Raw genomic sequence first — 19,280 nt, forward strand, 5'->3', positions numbered from 1 at the left:
ATACTTATTTTGTATTTAATATGTAAACAATATATTATTAAATTGTATTGTGATGTTCTGTAGAATAGATTTATATGATTGTGCAACTGAAATCATGTTTATGTCTTTAAATGTTTAATTGCTTGATTAGGGGTTTAGATGAATAAAAGTATGGCTGTTGCTGAGATGATTTTATCCATAGAAGGCGAAAAGCCGAGGTACCAGTGTTTTGTGCTTCATTAAACTGCTTCAACAGCTGATTTCCTGCTCCGCTTGCTGTGTTTTTTTTTTTTTGCTATTTTTGCTATTTCTATATATTTATTTTTAGCATTTGTACAATGTCACTGGAGGCAAATCTCTCACACACAGGCACTCATATTGCTAAACAGGTTGTGAGTAATGCATACACTACACCCACCTCAAGCAGCATGGATCAGACAAGCAGACCCACAAATGATGAAGGCTCTTAAATGTAATCTTCCTAAACCCCAAAGACCTCCCATACATTGCACTTATGAGAAATTTCTAAACCTATAAAGCAAGCTACAATGCAACTCAATATTTTGGTCATAGGAGCCTCCATTGTGAGACACAGATGTACTCACCAGACTGAGTAAGGAGAAAGTCAAGGTGAATTGCCTATCAGGTCAGAATCTACCAGATAATGCATGCACTCAAGTCATTGGATCACAAGTGGGAGTAAATGACCAAAGATGTACCTCCCTGATATAAAGAGAAACATGATGGAGCTCTAGGATTATGTCTCCCCAGCCAGTATGAACCTAACACTGAGCAGCTTTCTACATTCTCCAAGGATCATGCCACAATATGAACAGAAGATTAATAATTGTTTTAGTTTACCTGGTTTAACATCATTGTTTGTTTTGGTGTCAGTATTTGTCAGCATGGGAGGATATGGTCATCAGACCATGCTGCTTTGCCAGGTATTGCCTGTATCCTTCCCCTCTAGGCTTTGGAATTCTGGCTAAAACACTGTCCTTCTTTCATTGTGCCTTTTTTAGGCAATGCCAAGCTGACAAACCTTCTGACATAGTAAAATGAACACTAGAACATGTAAAGGTGTTACTGCTCAATGCTAGGAGTCTAAACAAGAAACTCTACTCCCTTCAAGCTCTCCTCACCTTGGAGAATGCGGACATTTATGTAGTTACAGAGACATGATTTAAAGCCCCATACAGCACCATAGCAGTAGAGGGGTACAATGCCTTTCACACATTTAAACCAGCTACTGCACAGGCAGGGTCTAAAAGTGGAGGTGTCTCAGTTTACATAAAAAACAAACATACCTCATGGCTGATTAAACAGGATAACGAGCCTGAGCTTCTCCACATCCAAATTACCACAGGCAACCCCCCCATAACATTGTCCTTCCAAGCTGTAGGTCCCCCTCTATCAGCTTGGAAACCTACAACACACATTTAAACTTGATGGAGACACTCACCATTCAACCCAAACTGGGAATTATACACCACCCCAACCTTGCAGACTCAGACACTCCTGGACATCATCAACACAAACACCCTGGCCAGATAGTCTATTTTCCCACTAGGGCTTCGAGCATACTGGATCTGGTCTTCACTAACATGTGAGAATGTTGCCCTCCCATAGTGTAATATATTCTCTTGTAAGGTCAGACAGTAAAGCTGTCTCTTTTGAAATAAAAATAAAACCCAGGACCCCCTGCTAACCCTAGAATATTTAAGAACTATTCTAAGGCAAGTTTCCTACAATTAAGAGATAACCTGGAAAAATGTCATGCCCTCCCAAACATTGAGAACACTGCTGCCTATGCAGAATTGTTCACAGAGACCCTGTACAATTATGTTAGTAGATGCAAAAAGACAGCTGTGCCCACCAAGAATAAGCACAGAATAGACTCAAAAGACAAGCCACCCTGGTAGAATGCAACATCAATAGGATGAATAAGAAAGGGAAGAAATTCATGGCAAAAATTAGTAAGTGCAACGCTCAGCAGGATGAAACTCTTTCACCATTATAAACAAACAAGTGAGAGGGCAAATCCAGTCTACCAAAACAACATCTGAGGTAAAAATACCCTCCCAGACCAAGGACAACCATAATGCTTTCTTTAGCTTTCTCCACAGTGTCAAAGGCAGTACACAACAATACTCAGAACTAGTTGTAAACTGAGACATCTACAGTGGGTCAAAAGACATAGCAAATATCTTCTGGCCAACAAATTAATCTCAAATATTACTCTTCCCCCACCCCAGCCCCTCCCTCAGGAAATACCATTGAACATAACACTTCAACTATCACTAAGGAGCAGGTCCTTGACATGCTCTCCAAGGCCAAGGATACTAATTCAGTGGGCCCTTATAATATCCTAGGATGCCTCTTTTTTCATTCTCCAAGTCTTTTGGGTTTCTAATACCATGACTGGAGTGGACCACATTCCTAAGTCAAAGTACGGTTAAAGTTCATAAAATTAGAATTGTTTCAATCTTTGATGTCAGCCAGAAGTGCTCTTTGCAGCACCTGCAATGTGCCCAGTAATGACTCCTTCTGCAATTTGTATGGAGTTACATGTAACTGTAACATATCTAAGTACAAATGCACATTCTTTTTTATAAGACCTGTTGTTCCTACTGCTGCTGGAACTTTCTGGGTATCCTTCTTCCACATTGCCCTCATTTCTGCTTACAAATCCTGGTATTTTTTGACTTTATGTCTCTCTGCATGTAAGACACTAGTCACTGGGTGTAGCAATTTCAGTGATCAATGGTACTTGTGTTTTCTTTTCATGGACTACTATATCTGGTTTTCTCGCATCCATTTTTTGAATTGTTAGTAATGGATGATTCCATGTGATATAAACTTCATCATTTTCTATGATGCTTTGTGACTCATGTTTCTAGTGTTTTTCAGCCAATTCAGTACCATAATGTTTGCATAATCCCCACTGCAATAGTCTTGCCGCATTATTAAGCCTTTCAGTATACAGTCCTTCTGCCATTAGTATATCATAATGCATAAAGCAGCAACAAGATGTGAGACTATTTCCAGATCTGTTTTACAAAACTTACATTTGTCTGTTTCTCCCACATGTTCAATGGACTTTGTAAACCAAAGTGTATGTAGTCCACTATCTTGGGCTTCCAATATCAACCTTTCATCTTTCGGTTTAAATTCACCTCTCTTAACCATTCCTGTATTTGATCCTGATCAACATGAGGTTGTTCCGAGACTTTTCTATACTTGCAACTATATTTATGCATTTTACACATTTCTTGCCTTCTCATCTGATCCTTCACCTTAATATTCTTTCTTTTGTTTTTTTAGGCACATTCAGTCGCTGCCCGATTTTTATCTACATCTGGTTTGATTTCCATTCCCTCTTGATGCCGATATGCTTCTGCTATACTAAGAAGGGAAGTCATGTTAGATTTATTCTCCTCGTGTTTCAAAACTTTCACTATGATTGCATCTTGTGAGGTCAGCAGATATGTATGCAGTCCCACAATTGCAGTTGTATACATGTGATCAATTTCAATATCTCCTTTGGAACTGGGAATATATAATCTTGGTATGCACTGATTTTTATAAATCATTTAATGTACATGAAGCATTCTTTTTGTTTTTCTGTCTAATCTATCCAACACATTTTGAGTCCAGTCAATCATTTCAAAACTGTAAGTTAGGACAGGAAGAGTAAACTGGTTTATAGCTTGAACTTTGTTCCTAGATGTCAACGCTGTTTTCAGGAATAATTTAAGTCTTCTTAAATATTCCTTACTGAGTTTTATTTGCATTTGTCATATTTTGTTGTAGATCCTTTATCAATGCCCAAATATTTATACACTCCCTCTTGCTCAAGTTCTTTGCGTTTCTCCCTGGGCTTCCACTGAAAATTGGCTTTGTTCCAAGTCAGACTTTCCCGGTAAACAAATGTTAAATACATTTTATATCACATTCCTGTCCCAAACTGATGTTTTCTTGGTGCTGCAGCTTTCCTGCTTTAAAGGTTACTTTTGCACATTTATCAAGACCAAATAATATTCTTATGTTTTGCTTACTTGCAGTTGTGCTTTCAATTCCTCATCTGATGAGCTATACCATTATAAATTATCGACAGAGACAAGATGAGAAGTCTTTACACTTTGTTGCTTTCTGGGAGCCAAATTATAGCCATGACCTAATCTGTTAAGTAGACAGTTTAATGGATTAAGGGCAAAACAAAAGAGCAGCGGTGACAACAGTCATCCTGGAATATCCCCCTTTGAAATTTTATCCCTGGAATAATAATTTGTCCTTTATCATGGCTTAACTGCAAAGTGGTTTGCCACTGTTTCATGGCCACTCTGATGTATTTTATCAATGTAGGGTGTATCTTATACATTTTTAAACACTTTTTTATCCATGAATGTGGGATACTGTCAAATGCTTTTTTGTAGTCTATCCATGCCATACTTAGATTATTTTCCTTTTTACAGTTCTCCACTATGACTTTATTTAACAACAAATGATCCTTTGTTCCATGGATGGATGGATACTTTGCTCCATATGACTTTCTTTTATTAACCTTTTGTTCTGTTGCCATAATTGAGTTTTCTTCTAAATGACTATAAACTCTGCCAACATCAATTCCAGCATATAGTTTATACATCATTGGAAGGCAAGTTTTTGGTCTATATTTATTAGGGTAGCTTGCAGGTTCACTCTTAAGTAAGAGCATTGTTTTTCCTGTTGTTAGCCAGGCAGGTATCTGTTTGGGGTGTGCATATAACTAGTTCTTAATCATGGCTAAATCTTCATGCAGAAATGTTAGCCAGAAGTTAGGTACTGCATCTGGGCCTGGGGTTTTACAATTAGAGGCTTTTCTTAACTTTGTTTCCATCTCTATGGCCGTTACTTCATCCCATTTCATATCATGTACTTTTAAACTTCTTGTTCTTTCTTTTACTTCTTCTGTCCATTCAGCATCATTGTTAACAGGATCTTCATAAATATTTCTCCAAAATGCTTCTATTTCTTCTTTTTTCTGTGGTCTTTCAGTTCCTGTTGCCTTGTTTCCCAATTCTCTATAAAACTTTTTTAGTCATCAATAAATTGCTTATTTTGCACTTTTCCTTTATATTTATCTGTGTATTTTCTAAGTTTTTCTGCCTGTGCTGATATTTTAGTTTATTATTCATGATAGTGCATGACAAATCCTGATCTGTTATAATACCGCCCATTGCTTTTGTCACTGCTTTTCCTGTATAACATTTCCGATGTTCTTAATGATAAGAGAGGAGAGATCACCATACCAGAAATCCCTAAATGTGTACATTTTAGCAGGCAAAAATACATTTCATAGGTTCATAGGTTCATAGGTTCATACTAAGCTATCTGCCCAAGGGCATTTACAAGCCTAGCCCATCGTTTTGTGGCTTACGCTACCCCTTTAGTATGGGGAACTATACCCATTATTTTGCTGTGCCTCTGTCGAGCAGTGACACTGAGGTAATCCCTGGGGTATATCTGCGATCTCCCATCCATTGGTCAAGATTTCTCTTGAACAAGGCCAGCGAGGTGCTCTGCCTCACATGTACCGGGATTTTGTTCCGCAGCATAGGGAGTCTTTGGGTGATGAATCTATCCCTCCAGCACATCCTATTAATAGCCGTGTCGAGGTTTAAGTCTCCCGCCCTTGTGGCTCTGATGGATCTAGATTTTTTGAGGTGAAGCATATTCATCAAATCTGGGTTTGACATGGCCTTGTATGTTAGGCAAAGGTCACCTCTGAGCAAGCGTGGCGACTGAATAGAGCTGGAGTTCTTTCAGTCGGGCAGCATAGGACAGATTTTTGAGACCCTTTATCCTTTTGGTGAGGAACTTTTGTAGCCTCTCCAGCTGCTGCATGTGTCGGGTCAGATACATTCCGAATGGGGCATTGTACTCAATCATTGGTCTGATGAGTGATGAGTAAAGGGAGACTATGACCTCCCTTGATCTAGATGAGAATCCCTTCATGATAAGGTGGGCAATGTAGAAGGTCTTCCTAACTACTTTAGCTACATGGGTGTCGAATGACAGACTACTATCAACCTGGGTCCCCGGGTCCCTGATAACTTCTTCTGTGCTCAGTGGATTGTCACCTATTTGGTAGCTAGGGGGTAACCTTGTTTTTCCCGAAGGGTATGACTATGCATTTTTTGGCATTTAACTTTAGGCCGTGGCTCTGGCACCAGTTATCCGTTTCTGTGAGACCCTTCTGAAGGATATCTGTGTCAGATGTGTTTTCTACTATGGCGCCCAGTTTGCAGTCATCTGCAAACTTTGTCAGCCATAACCCTCCTGTGTTGGCTTGTACTTCGGAAAAGTAGATGCCAAACAAGAGTGGGCCCAGGACTGAGCCCTGTGGGACACCACTTGTGACAGGCTTTGAGTCTGACATGGTGCCAGCAACTCTGACCCTGTGGGTTCTGTCACTCAGCCAGTTTGCAACCCATCTTGTGATGTATGGGTTAACATTTAAGCTGATGAGTTTTTCAATGATACCCGAGTGGGGTATTGTATCGAAGGCCTTAGCCAGATCGAGGTAGGCTGTATGGACTGCCTTTCCCTCATCAATGGCTTTGGTGACTGTTTCAAAAGTCAACCAAGTTTAAAAGGCATGATCTGCCTTTAACAAAGCCAAACTGGGTTGGATCCAAAGTCTGCAAATTCCCTATGTCTTTATTTATGAGGTCCATTATGATCCTCTCCATGGCTTTGCAGATAAGGCTTGTCAAGCTAATGGGCGGTAATTTCCAGGGTCTGTGGAGGCACCGCCTTTGTGAAGTGAGACCACAGTTGCAGTGCACCACTCGCTGGGTACGTATCCAGAGGTAAGACTTTGATTAAACAGCTGTCCTAGCTGTGGGTTTAATTCCTCATTGAGTTCGTGGAGCACACAGCCGGGGACACCATCAGGTCCCATGGATGCTGTGTTTTTGCTTTGGAGAGAGCAGTTCTCACTTGGGCGCTGGAGATGTTTGGGGGCTGCACTCGTTTGGTATAGATATCTCTCCTTTTGGGGGAGGGGAGAAGTTTGCACTGAACCTGTCAGCCAGTATGTTGGCAATGTCTGTAGGATCAGTAATCTTCACATCATTTTGAACTAGTTCTGAGCATATCTGGGAGTTTCCTCCTAGGTTTCTAACATAGCTAAAGAAGGCCTTATGATTGTCTTTTGAGTCTTTAGCTATTTTTCTCTAGATATTTGCTTTGGATGATTTTATGAGAGCTCTTAGTTTTTTACTTATAGTGATCAAGGGTGTCTTACCTTTTAAGGATTTTGCTCTATCTTGTAGTAGCTTCCTCCTTTTGTTGTAGAGTTTGTTTATGGCTGGGGTCCACCAGACTGGACGCTTGCCTTTGGTACAAAGAGTCTTTGTTTTGCTTGGGATTGCCTTATCCATGCAGTCCTGCAGGTGCTGGTCAAATTTCACTAACAAGCATTTTTAGTGATACGGGGATATAAATATATATATATATTTATATAGATATGGGATCCCGATACATGCTCTACTAGCATATGTCCGAATCACAAAACATCAAACACACATACACGAAAGCGCTTAACATCGAAAAGCGCTTCCGTGTATGTGTAGTTCAAAAAAAAAATCTACATTTGTGCAGGGGGGCTTTGCACCAGCCACACACCCCCTACATTATTATTCTTACTCCGAGATCGCACTACAGTGGGGAAAAGGGAATTTTCCCTTACCTGCACTGTAGTCCAATCGATGAAACAGGCACCCATACACTGAAGCGCTTGTCGATGTTAAGCGCTTTTGTGTATGTGTGTTTGATGTTTTGTGATTCGGACATATGCTAGTTGAGCATGTGTCCGGATCTATTTCACATGACTGAAAACTCAAAATACTGAATTTCACTTCATTGAGACCACAATACCTAATTGTCTAAATACTGAAAACTTTTTTGAGTCTCATTATAATGAAAGCTTACAATGCTGAATTTCAAAATACTGAATTTTAAGCCATAGACATGCACACTTACAACAACAATGACTAGCTGTAAAACATAAAAACTACTTGCTTACCCTCTTAACAGAAACCGGATGATATAAAACCAAGCTAAATGTATATACCAACTCCAGGATCGCACTACAGTGAGGAAAAGGGCATATATGTTTTACTTACCTTACAGTACTGTACACACTGCCACTACTGCCAGGAGTGCACAACACATCTGCCATATTACTTTAGATACTTCCCATAAATATGTAAAGAGACATACCCACATTTAGAAACACTGCAACACTACTTTTTGCGCTACTATCAGTATCTGACAGTCGGCACTTTAAGTTGCAGTAATGTATTTTCATCACAACCAAGTCACAGGTGAAGAGAAAAACACATCATGTCTATGGCTTAAAATGAAGTAGACCCATATATGTATATGTATAAATATATATATCCCCATGTGTGTGTGTATAAAGATAATAACTAATTTTATTTGATAGGAACTCATAGTTCATAGGTTCATAGTTTAGTGCTAAGCTAACTGCCGTTGTGAGCCATTTTAAGCCTAGCCAATTATGCCTTGTGAGACTCAAACCTTGCACCTTGAGTTTGTAAGGCAAACATCTTAGCCATTAAGCCACCCTAATCTGGCCTGACATTTGTGAGTGATCAAAATTTCATTTGTTTTAGGACATATTAAGAAAGACCTGAAGACATTCATAAAATATTATGAAGGGCTATCATATGACAAGCATCTCCTAAATGAAAGGCACCGGAGAGCAGAATCAGCCATCAGAGATGAAGACAAGTGTGTTGATTTGGAATTCCATGCTCATGGAAGGTAGGTCATAGACCATCAATCACAGTATTTTAAATTAAAGGGTTATCTTCATTATCTTGGCTTATTAGTCTACTATTATTATTTGTGACCTGTTTTGAGTCAATCCCATTAACATCCTGCATGTTAGTATTTGCAGTGATGACAGCAAGTTCTGCTTTATTTTTTTTAAGTAAGAGATGTATTTAATGAGAGGGGAAGCCTTTATTTTATATAACTGCTCTGTATTTTCATTGTAAAACCATTCATTTGAGTGTAGAGAAGGTGAGAGCAGTCCAGCAGGTCAGCCTAGCTTCTATCCCACTGCAGTTTCACAGCAGTTCTTGGAGACTCTGCTGTCTTATGTTAATCAGTTTAATTTCTCCAAGTCTTTTGGGTTTCTAATACCCTGATGGGAATGGACCCCATTCCTAAGTGAAAGTATGAATAAAGTTCATGAAATTAGTAGTGTTTTAGTCTTTCATATTAGCCAGAAGAGCTCTTCACAGCACCTGCAACATGTGCAGAAATGACTCCTCCTGCAACTCATATGGAGTTGCATGTATCAGTAGCACATCTAAATAAAACTATAAATTATTTTTAAGAGATCCATTGCTCTTACTTCTATTGGAACTGTCTAGGTACCTTCTTCCACATTGCCCATGTTTATGTCTGCAAATCCTGGTATTTTATGACTTTATGTCTCTCTGTATGTAAGACACTGTAGCCACCGGGTCTAGCAATTTCAGTGACCAGTGGTACTTTTTTCTTCTTTTCATGGACTGGAATATCTGGTTTTCTTGCATCTATTTTTGAACTGTTGGTAATGGTTGATCCCATGTGATATAAACTTCATAATTTCCTGTAATGCTTTGTGGCTCATGTTTCCAGTGCTTCTCAGTTACTTCAGTATTATAAAGTCTGCACAATCCCCATTGCAACAGTCTTGCTACATTATTATGCTTTTCAGTATACAGGCCTTCTGCCATTAGCGTATCACATCCAGTAACAAGATGTGCGACTGTTTCCAGTCCTGTTTTACAGAACCTGCATTTGTCTGTTTCTCCCACATGCTCAATGGACTTTGTAAACCACCATGTACATAGTCCACTATCCTGGGACACCAGTATTAACCTTTCATCATTTGGTTTAAATTCAACTCTCCTAAACCAATCCTGGATCGGATCCTGAATGACGTGATGTTGTTCCAAGGGTTTTCTGTACTTGATACAATATTTTTGCATTTTCCACATTTCTTGCCTTCTCATCAGACCCTTCACCTTATATTCCTTCTTTTGTTTTTTGGCACATTCAGTTGCTGCCTGATTTTTGTCTTCTTCAAAAAAGTCATCTTAGACGTGTTCTCTTCTTTTCAAAATTTCACTATGTTTGGATCTGATGAGGTCAGCAGATATGTATGCAGTCCCACAACTGCAGATCTATACATGCAATCAGTTTCTAGGAGGCCCACACCTCCTTCAGAACAAGAAATATATAATCTTGGTATACACTGATATTTATATATCATTTGATAAGCATGATATATACTGGGTGGTGGTGCTGCAGTAGCGTTGTCGCGTCACAGTAAGACGTTGTCCTGTTCGATTCTCAGCTAGAGCGTCTTCTGTGTGGAGACGTGCGTGAATGGGCATACCTTCGTTGAAGGTTGTGCATCAGGGACGGCAACTCGGCACATAAAAATCTACTGCCAGTCATTAGCAGACCGGAGTTCCGCTGTGGCGACCCCTAACCGGGAAAAGCCGAAAGACACAACAACATTTACAACAACATTTGATAAGCATGAAGCATTGTTCTTGTTTTTCCGTCCATCTGATGCATTACCTTTTGGGGTCAGTCAGTTACACCAAAACTGTAAGGAAGAACAGGAAGACAAAACTGGTTTATAGCTTGTAGTTTGTTTGTGGGTCTAAGGGCTGTTTTCAGTATTAATTTTAGTCTTCCAAAATATTACTTCCTGAGATTTGTTTGCAGTTGTTCATGTTTTGTTGTCTGCCCTTCATCACTTCCCATATATTTATATACTCCTTCCTGCTCAAGCTCCTTTGTATCACTTCTTCTCCCACAGACTGATGTTTTCCTTGTGCTGCAGCTTTCTTGCTTTAAATGTTACTTTTGCACATTTATCAAGACCAAATTACATTCTTATATCATCTGAGAAAGTTTTGCCAACTTGCAGTTGTGCTTTCAGTTCATCATCGTATAAACTATGCAGTTTTAAATCATCCACAAAAAGATGAGACAACTATACACTTTATTTTCTGGGAGCCAAATTGTAACCATGACCTAATCTGTTAAGTAGACAGGCTAATGGGTTAAGCGCAAGATCAAAAAGCAGAGGCAGCAAAGAGTCACTCTGCAATATCCCCCTTTGAATTTTTATCCCTGGAAAATAATTTGTCCTTTATCATGGCTTAGCTGCAGAGTGGTCTGCCACACTGTTTCATGGTCACTGTACTGTAACTGATCAGTGTAGGGTGTATCTTATACATCTGTAAACACTCCTTTATCCATGATGTAGAGTGTATCTTATACATCTGTAAACACTCCTTTATCCATGATGTAGAGTGTATCTTATACATCTGTAAACAGTCCTTTATCCATGATGTAAAGTGTATCTTATACATATGTAAATACGCCTTTACCCATGATGTATGGTGTATCTTATACATCTGTAAACACTCCTTTATCCACGATGTAGAGTGTAAACACTCCTTTATCCATGATGTAGGGTGTATCTTATACATCTGTAAACACTCCTTTATCCATGATGTAGGGTGTATCTTATACATCTGTAAACACTCCTTTATCCATGATGTAGGGTGTATCTTATACATCTGTAAACACTCCTTTATCCATGATGTAGAGTGTATATTATACATCTGTAAACACTCCTTTATCCATGAATGTAGGGTGTATCTTATATATCTGTAAATACTCCTTTATCCATGATATAGGGTGTATCTTATACATCTGTAAACACTCCTTTATCCACGATGTAGAGTATATTATACATCTGTAAACGCTCATTTATCCATGATGTAGGGTGTATCTTATATATCTGTAAACACTCCTTTATTCATGATGTAGAGTGTATCTTATACATCTGTAAACACTCCTTTATCCATGATGTAGAGTGTATATTATACATCTGTAAACACTCCTTTATCCATGATGTAGAGTGTATATTATACATCTGTAAACACTCCTTTATCCATGAATTTGGAATGCATATTATACATCTGTAAACACTCCTTTATCCATGATGTAGAGTGTATCTTATACATCTGTAAACACTCCTTTATCCATGATGTAGAGTGTATCTTACACATTTGTAAACACACTTTTACCCATGATGAAGGGTGTATCTTATACATCTGTAAACACTCCTTTATCCATGATGTAAGGTGTATCTTATACATCTGTAAGCTCTCCTTTATCCATGAATGTGGGATGTCAAATGCTTTTTTTAATCTATCCATGTCATACTTAGATTATTCTCCATTATGACTTTAACAACAAATGATCCTTCGTTCCATATTACTTATTTGTTACCCTTTTGTTCTATTGCTATGATTTAGTTTTCTTCTAAATGAGTATAATACTACTATATAAATAGGTCTTACTCAGAGCTAAATCTTCATGTAAAGATATTCATACTTTTAATCAGAAGTTATAGGTTCATAGGTTGGTACTAGGCTATCAACCCTAGAGCCTATACAAGCCTAGCCATAACAATTCCCTGGATATTCCTTCCCACAGTATTTACTTCCCTGGACCCCTGTCTAGCAGGGTGACTAATATGATCCCCGGGATGAATTTCCTATTTCCCATCCAATCGTCAAGGTTCCTTTTGAAGAGGGTCAAGGAGGCACTCTGCTTGACATGTATGGGCAGTCTATTCCAGAGTATGGGGAGTCTGTGGGTCAGGAACCTATCCCTCCAGCATGTTTTGTTTATTGTGATAACAAGGTTTAGATTCCTGGAGCACGTGGCTTTGAGGGATTGGAATTTCTTTAAGTGGTGCATGTCCAACAGCTCAGGGTTTGACATAGCCTTGTATGTTAAGCAGAGATCACCTCTTAGTAGATGATATGCCACAGAGTATAGCTGGAGTTTTTTTTAGATCATCAACATAGGGCATCTGCTTTAGGCCTGTGATTCTTTTAGTGAAGTATTTCTATGGCCTTTCCAGCTGTTGCAGATGTCTTGTGAGGTACATATCAAACAGGGCGTTGTATTCTATAATGGGTCTAATGAGGGATGAGTACAGTGGGAGAATGACCTCCTTTTTTCTGGATGAAAAGACCTTAGTGATGAGGTGTGCAACATAGAAATATTTCCTGACTGTTGTGCCAATGTGGTTATCGAAGGTGAGACCACTGTCCACCTGTGTCCCTAAGTCTCTCATCACACTTTCAGTGTTTAGTGTACTGCCACCTATGTGGTTATTCATGGGTACATCTTTTTTCCCAAAGGGGATAACTATACATTTCTTGGCATTAAGCTTGAGCCCATGGCTCTGGCACCAAGCATCTGTTTCTGTAAGGCCCTTTTGTAGAATATCCGCATCATTTGGGGATTCAGTAATGGCTCCCAGTTTGCAGTCATCTGCGAACTTTGTTAGCCAGAGACCCTTAGTGTTGGCCTGTACTTCAGAGAAGTAGATCTCAAACAAGAGCAGTCCCAGGACTGAACCCTGAGGTACTCCACTTGTCACTTGTCTGGAGCTGGATTTGGAGTCGGCTACTTTTACAGTCTGGGTTCTGTCAGTAATCCAGTTGGCAACCCATCGAATGACATAGGGATTTATATGCCCAGCTTAGTACTGCATCTGGGCCTTCGGTTTTCCAGTTAGAAACTTTTCTTAATTCTGTTTCAGTTTCTCTGGCTATTTCATCCCATTTCATATCCTGTATATTTGAACTTCTTACTGTTTCTTTTACTTTTTCTATCCATTCAGCATCTTTATTATGTTCCACATGATTTTCATAAATATGTCTCCATGATGTGTCTATTTCTTCTTTTGGTGGTATTTCTATTCCTGTTGCTTTGTTTCCCAATTCTCTATAAAACATTTTTGGGTCATCAATGAATTGCTCATTTTGCACCTTTTCCTTTATATTTATTGGTATTTCTTCTAGGTTTTTCTTCCTATGCCAATATCTTTAGTTTATTATTGGTAATAGTGTAAGATAGATCCTGGTCTCCTATAATATTGTGCATTGCTTTTATAACATCTATCTTTCTAAATATTTTTGTTGACCTGTTCTCTCTTCTATGCTGTTTTAACAGTGAAACTTCTTCTCTTAATTGCTTTATAGTTGTCTCCATTTGATCCTTCCATGATGACATTTGTTTTCTTTACTTTCTTTCCCTTATTGCCCTGTATTTTTGTGGTAAGACTTTATTTGTTATTAATTTAGCTGTTAGTAATATATCCTATTTACTTCTGTTATGTCACACAAATTTCTGTTAATAGTCTTGATTACTGTGTTTATTTGATGTATCTTATTGATTTTCTGTAATCTATTTCTTTCATTGATTTTAATATGTCTATCCATCTCTGTTAAATCAAGCAACTCTTCTCTTAGATCATTTTCTTCTAAACTAATTCTTTACTCTCTCTTTCCAGTGGGCATTCTCCAGAAAGTTCCACAACATCTTCCTGTGACATGTTCTTTTCAGCTGCATCCTGCGTCATCCATTGCTCTTTCATGTGAGAACTCCCTGGCCTATCACACCATAACATTGACTGCAACAGAGTTGCCACCATTTCCTGTTCTTTCCCTTGCTATGCAACTCCAACTGAACTTTAGTACTGGTTTCCTACTAAATGTTCCAGAGTATCTTCATGTGGCAATCAGATGCTTCCCATTCCACCAGTTTTTCCTTAATTTGTGGACTCACTGATTATCATGTTGTGACATTACCAGAGTTGGATTTTCTACACTAAATCTTTCACTTCACAGGTAATCAATAACTTCAGTTTCTATTTTTTCAACTTCTGCATTATTAATCCACTTTTTACTTTCCCTCTTTGTTTGCCTGTTTTTTTTTTGTATTGTAAAATTTTCCATATTCAGATTCCTTTGCCTGTATTTCTCTTAAAATATCTTTGGTGCTGCTTTTTTGTATTGATTAGTTTTGCTTCCTTGTTTGCACAAATATTGCACCATATTAAATCTCTTTTTCTTTCCCATATCCATATGTCTTCTTTAGATGTTTCCCAGTCCCCCTCTTTATCCTTACTTTGGGGGCTAATTGTTCCATCGTGCTGTGACATCACCTGTGTTAGACTTTCTACACTAAATCCTTCACTTCACAGGTATTCCGTAACTTCAACTTCTATTTGTTTAACATCTACTTTACTAACCTTCTGTTTTATGTTCCACCTTTGTGATCCTATTTTTTGTATTGTGAAATTTTCTCTTCAAATCTCTTTGGAACTGCCTTTTTGCATTAATTAGTTTGGCTTTCTCCGTTGCATAAATATTACACCATATCAGATCATTCTTTCTCTCTTTTTTCCCATGTTTGTGTTTCTTTGTTATACCTTTCAAAAATCTCTAGATTTTGTTGTTTATATTTTTGCACTTTCTTGGTCACTTCTTTTTCCAAACGGCTCAAGGTTTCTGGGTCTATATAATTCTTTCATGAATCTGTTGTATTAATGAACACACATTTGCATTTGAAGCTTTTGACAGTTTTTCTTGTGCAAGTATTTTTCTTTCTTCTACTTTCTGTCTGAATCTTTTTGAATATCCTCTCCGGACATTCTGGGCTGCTTGCATAATAGTAATGACACATAATTTCTTTCTTGTTTTAAGTAGTCCATGCTATCATATTTATGGCTGTTTTTGGCCTGTCAGTTTTTGTGGCTTTTGTGGACTACTTTGAGTATTTCCTTCTGCAACGGGAGGGGGGCATACTCCACCTGAGCCTGGCCTAATCCCATTGTAGGAATATTTTCATGTTTTGAGAAATCTACAGTGTGTTTTTTCCAGTCCTGGCACCAGTGTGCCCAGCAGGCTTGGGCCTATGCTAGCTGTTGTTTTTATTTTTAGCCTACTTCTGTCCATGATATATGCTATATAAAATGCAGTCTATATATCAGTGCCATCTTGGTGAGATTTTGTAAAAACATGGTCCACCTTGTGAGGGTACTCACCAAAACTTGAGGCTGTATTTAATTTCAGCAATACCACTCTGCTTTGCTTGCTGATTTTATCATCTCTCTACCCAAACCTTAGCTCTTATCTTTTGTTAGATATTTCCCATGTGTAAGCTTGACCCAAGATTTTTTTTTTTAAATTTCCTATAGTAGATGATGCTGTTTATAACTGGGAGTCAACTACATTCATTTTTTTTTCATTTTCCAATGTCTACTTAAATCTGTTAATTTTTATGGCAGGTTTGAGCCTGTTCTGGCACTCAGCAGGTGCCGGGCATATTTCTGTATGGGTTGTCAGTCTAGAATAAGTCACAAAAACTCAAACATGCACCTTTAGGCAATTTTGAAGAATCATCAATTCATCTGTATGCTAGCATTTGTGATGCTCTGTGAAAAATGATAGTCTTTCTTGTTTTGCCTTTAAGCCTGCTTTTCACAATTTTCTCTCTCTCTCTTTCTCTCTTATTCCTTGTGCATTTTCTAATACATTTGCTTTTCTGAAAACCTTGTTTATGCCCTTGACTTTTCTGAAAAGTTTGTCATGTCTTTTCTGTTTGTCTGTTCTTTCTGGTGCATTATTCCCTGGTTTACTACCGGTCCTCTGAGCCCCATACAGTTTGTTTCAGCTCCAATTACACTTAAGGTGACCATCTCTGGAATCTGCCATTCCTGGATGCTTGACAGCCATCATCATCAATTCATCAAAATGGCCAGTCAGGTTGTCATACTGAACCTCACAGGTTATTTATGCTCATTAAAATAGAGAGTATTGAAATACTGCATATTGTAATGAATAGGACATCAGATGATTTTGACAGCTTGGACAGTTTGCCCTAGTGCTATTGACATAAGAATAGTCAAATATTATAAAACAAAATGCCAATCTTACATGAGTATAACAAAAACATATTAATTAAATTTTACATATACAGGTTAGAGGCTTACAGATGTTTTTGACTAGTCAACACAAATGATTAACCTGAAATGTGTTAAGTAACATCAGTCACTAATAAATTATTCAAATTTAAATTCAATGTAATCATAGTAAATGATTCAAATTCAATGTCCAGTGTTTGCGCAAATACACAATCATTAATCACTGTTGTTTAAATTTGTACTTTTGCTGAGAAGAGTTAGTTGTCAGTAGCTGACAATCATTGCATGACATGCTGAAATTTATCTTCACCGTTAACTTTGCTTTCACCAACTCTGTGTTTGGTCTGTTTCTGCTGTTGGACCAAAGCTCTTTCAATTATGCTAAAAACTATCTTGCAGAAAGCATTTGAGACTGGGATTGGAAGAACATTTAAAACAATATAAAGCAGTTGAATGTCATTTGGAGACAATACACTTAAAAACTTTACCCACCTATCGCCAACCTGTGTCTGACTGTACTATGTCAATGCTAACTTTTCAAAGAATGCAAAATTCTTCATCCAACTTTGTAACACTCATTTTTATAACATAACTAGCATTCCCTAGAAACTGGTTTCACCTTTATATTCTGCTATTCCTCTTCTATATATCACTGGTTATGCCTTTAATATGTTCAAGTATTGTCAACATATCCTGTCACTGGATGTCATTGTCTAATGTGAGAACAGTTATACTTGAAAACAGATTCATCATAGTTATACCATTTCTGCAAATATGGCAAAAAGTGATAAAAAATGAGTTGCATTCTGTTCAAATTTTCATTTCATTTTTGCAGTAGCAGCATCAGAATGTAGTATTTGATAGGTCGAAAGACAACAGAATTTGTCACTTTGACATTGTTGCAGCTTGCACTTCACACTTTCCATAACGGCTTGCAATTCAGCAGTTGTAGTTGCATTCAACTCTAAGCATCGAGCGGCATCATCAAAAACAGTCATAACATTGTGAATCAGATAGAGCGAACACTGAGTAGAATATTATCACTGTCGTAAGAAAACCCATCCCATAGCAGTGGTGCAACTTTGTCTTGACCCTGAGATGTCAAGTAAGACTTTAGTGCTGGCCAACATAACAACAGTCAATAGCAGGCCGCAGGCTTAACCAACCCGTGAGCACATGGCATAGCAGTTTGCTGTATTCCACTTGCAAAAAATCTAAAAATTTCTTAAGTTCATCAGATTTTTTGGCTGACATTGGGAATGAATTGTAAGTTTTGATAACAAATGATTCAACATCAAAACTGAACTCCTTTAATCGGAACTTCACACAGTTGTTGAGGATATGATATTTGCAATTTGTTGTATCAAATTTTTGTTTGCAGCATGCAACTTCTGAAATACTGACACATGTTTTCCAAAGTTTATGGATGCATTGTCTGCAATGTATGACTTGACCGAATCTAAACGCAAGCTATTAGCTGCAATATCTTTAATTCTATCAGCAATTGCTGTACTGGTTTCATCATTATCTTGATAAAAATCCATGAGTCCATTCTTCACAACTTAATTTCTCAAGAAGTAGTGAATGGTCAATGGGAACAACTTCTTATTGCCTTAGTTCGAAGCATCTGATCCAATTCCAAAGTAACAAGCAAATTTAACAGCATTGACCCAGTATGCTTTTAACAAAACTTGTTGCTTTGTATGGCCACATGAAATTTTAGAAGCTGTGGTTGACTTAGGGAATACTATTGCCAGAAGCTTGATGCCACAGACCTGACTACTGTAGCTGTGGTGATGCATAACACCATGATATGCAGTGGTTAAATCTGCTGCAATAACACTGTCTTCTTCTGGCGTATTTTTTCGAATAAAAAATGTAGAAATCACATGAGATTGCTTTTGTGTCATTACCGCGATCTTGTGCTTGGATGACTCAGCATGTGTTGCAACAGCCTTCGTCACCTTGTATATAACAGCAAAGGACTATTGACAGAGTGTGCAGTTTGCATAGTGATCATCAATTTTTGAAAACTATGAAAAATCCTTGGTGATCCCCTCTTGCTTGAAAGCACACAGCTTTCTCTTCTTTCACTTTGGAGTATCCATTTTATGTGAATCAGAATTATCCAGATCCAATGTTTGTTACTATTACTAAAGTGTTCACCAAATTTCAAACACAACACCATAATTAACAGGTACTAGTGTTTAGTGAGGAGGAGACAAACAAACGTTTTTACCACCAAAGTCCTTATGGGCTAAGTAAGTATATAAATCACTTGCAGTCATCAAGTAAGTAGCAAGTGTCCTGGTCCTGTAATAAAATGTGAAAATGGGCTAAGACAAAGCAATTAAAGGAAACAAAGTCTTTTTAAACCACACACATTCTCTCTCTCTCTCTCTCTCTCTCTCTCTCTCTCTCA

General features: G+C 38.1%; 1 protein-coding gene across 1 annotated transcript in view; it reads left to right on the top strand.

The window, feature by feature from the left end:
* The window catches only part of LOC122817653 (disintegrin and metalloproteinase domain-containing protein 10-like), a 1,242,151-nt gene that overhangs the window by 74,374 nt on the left and 1,148,497 nt on the right, over positions 1 to 19,280 (top strand). The window contains exon 2 of the mRNA XM_044090715.1: positions 8,664 to 8,814. Within this exon, the coding sequence (XP_043946650.1) occupies positions 8,664 to 8,814 (151 nt within the window). The remainder of the gene's footprint in view (positions 1 to 8,663; positions 8,815 to 19,280) is intronic.

The sequence above is a fragment of the Protopterus annectens genome, chromosome 13.part0 (assembly GCF_019279795.1).
Source record: "Protopterus annectens isolate FY-2018-M chromosome 13.part0, PAN1.0, whole genome shotgun sequence".
Lineage (NCBI taxonomy): Eukaryota > Metazoa > Chordata > Ceratodontiformes > Protopteridae > Protopterus > Protopterus annectens.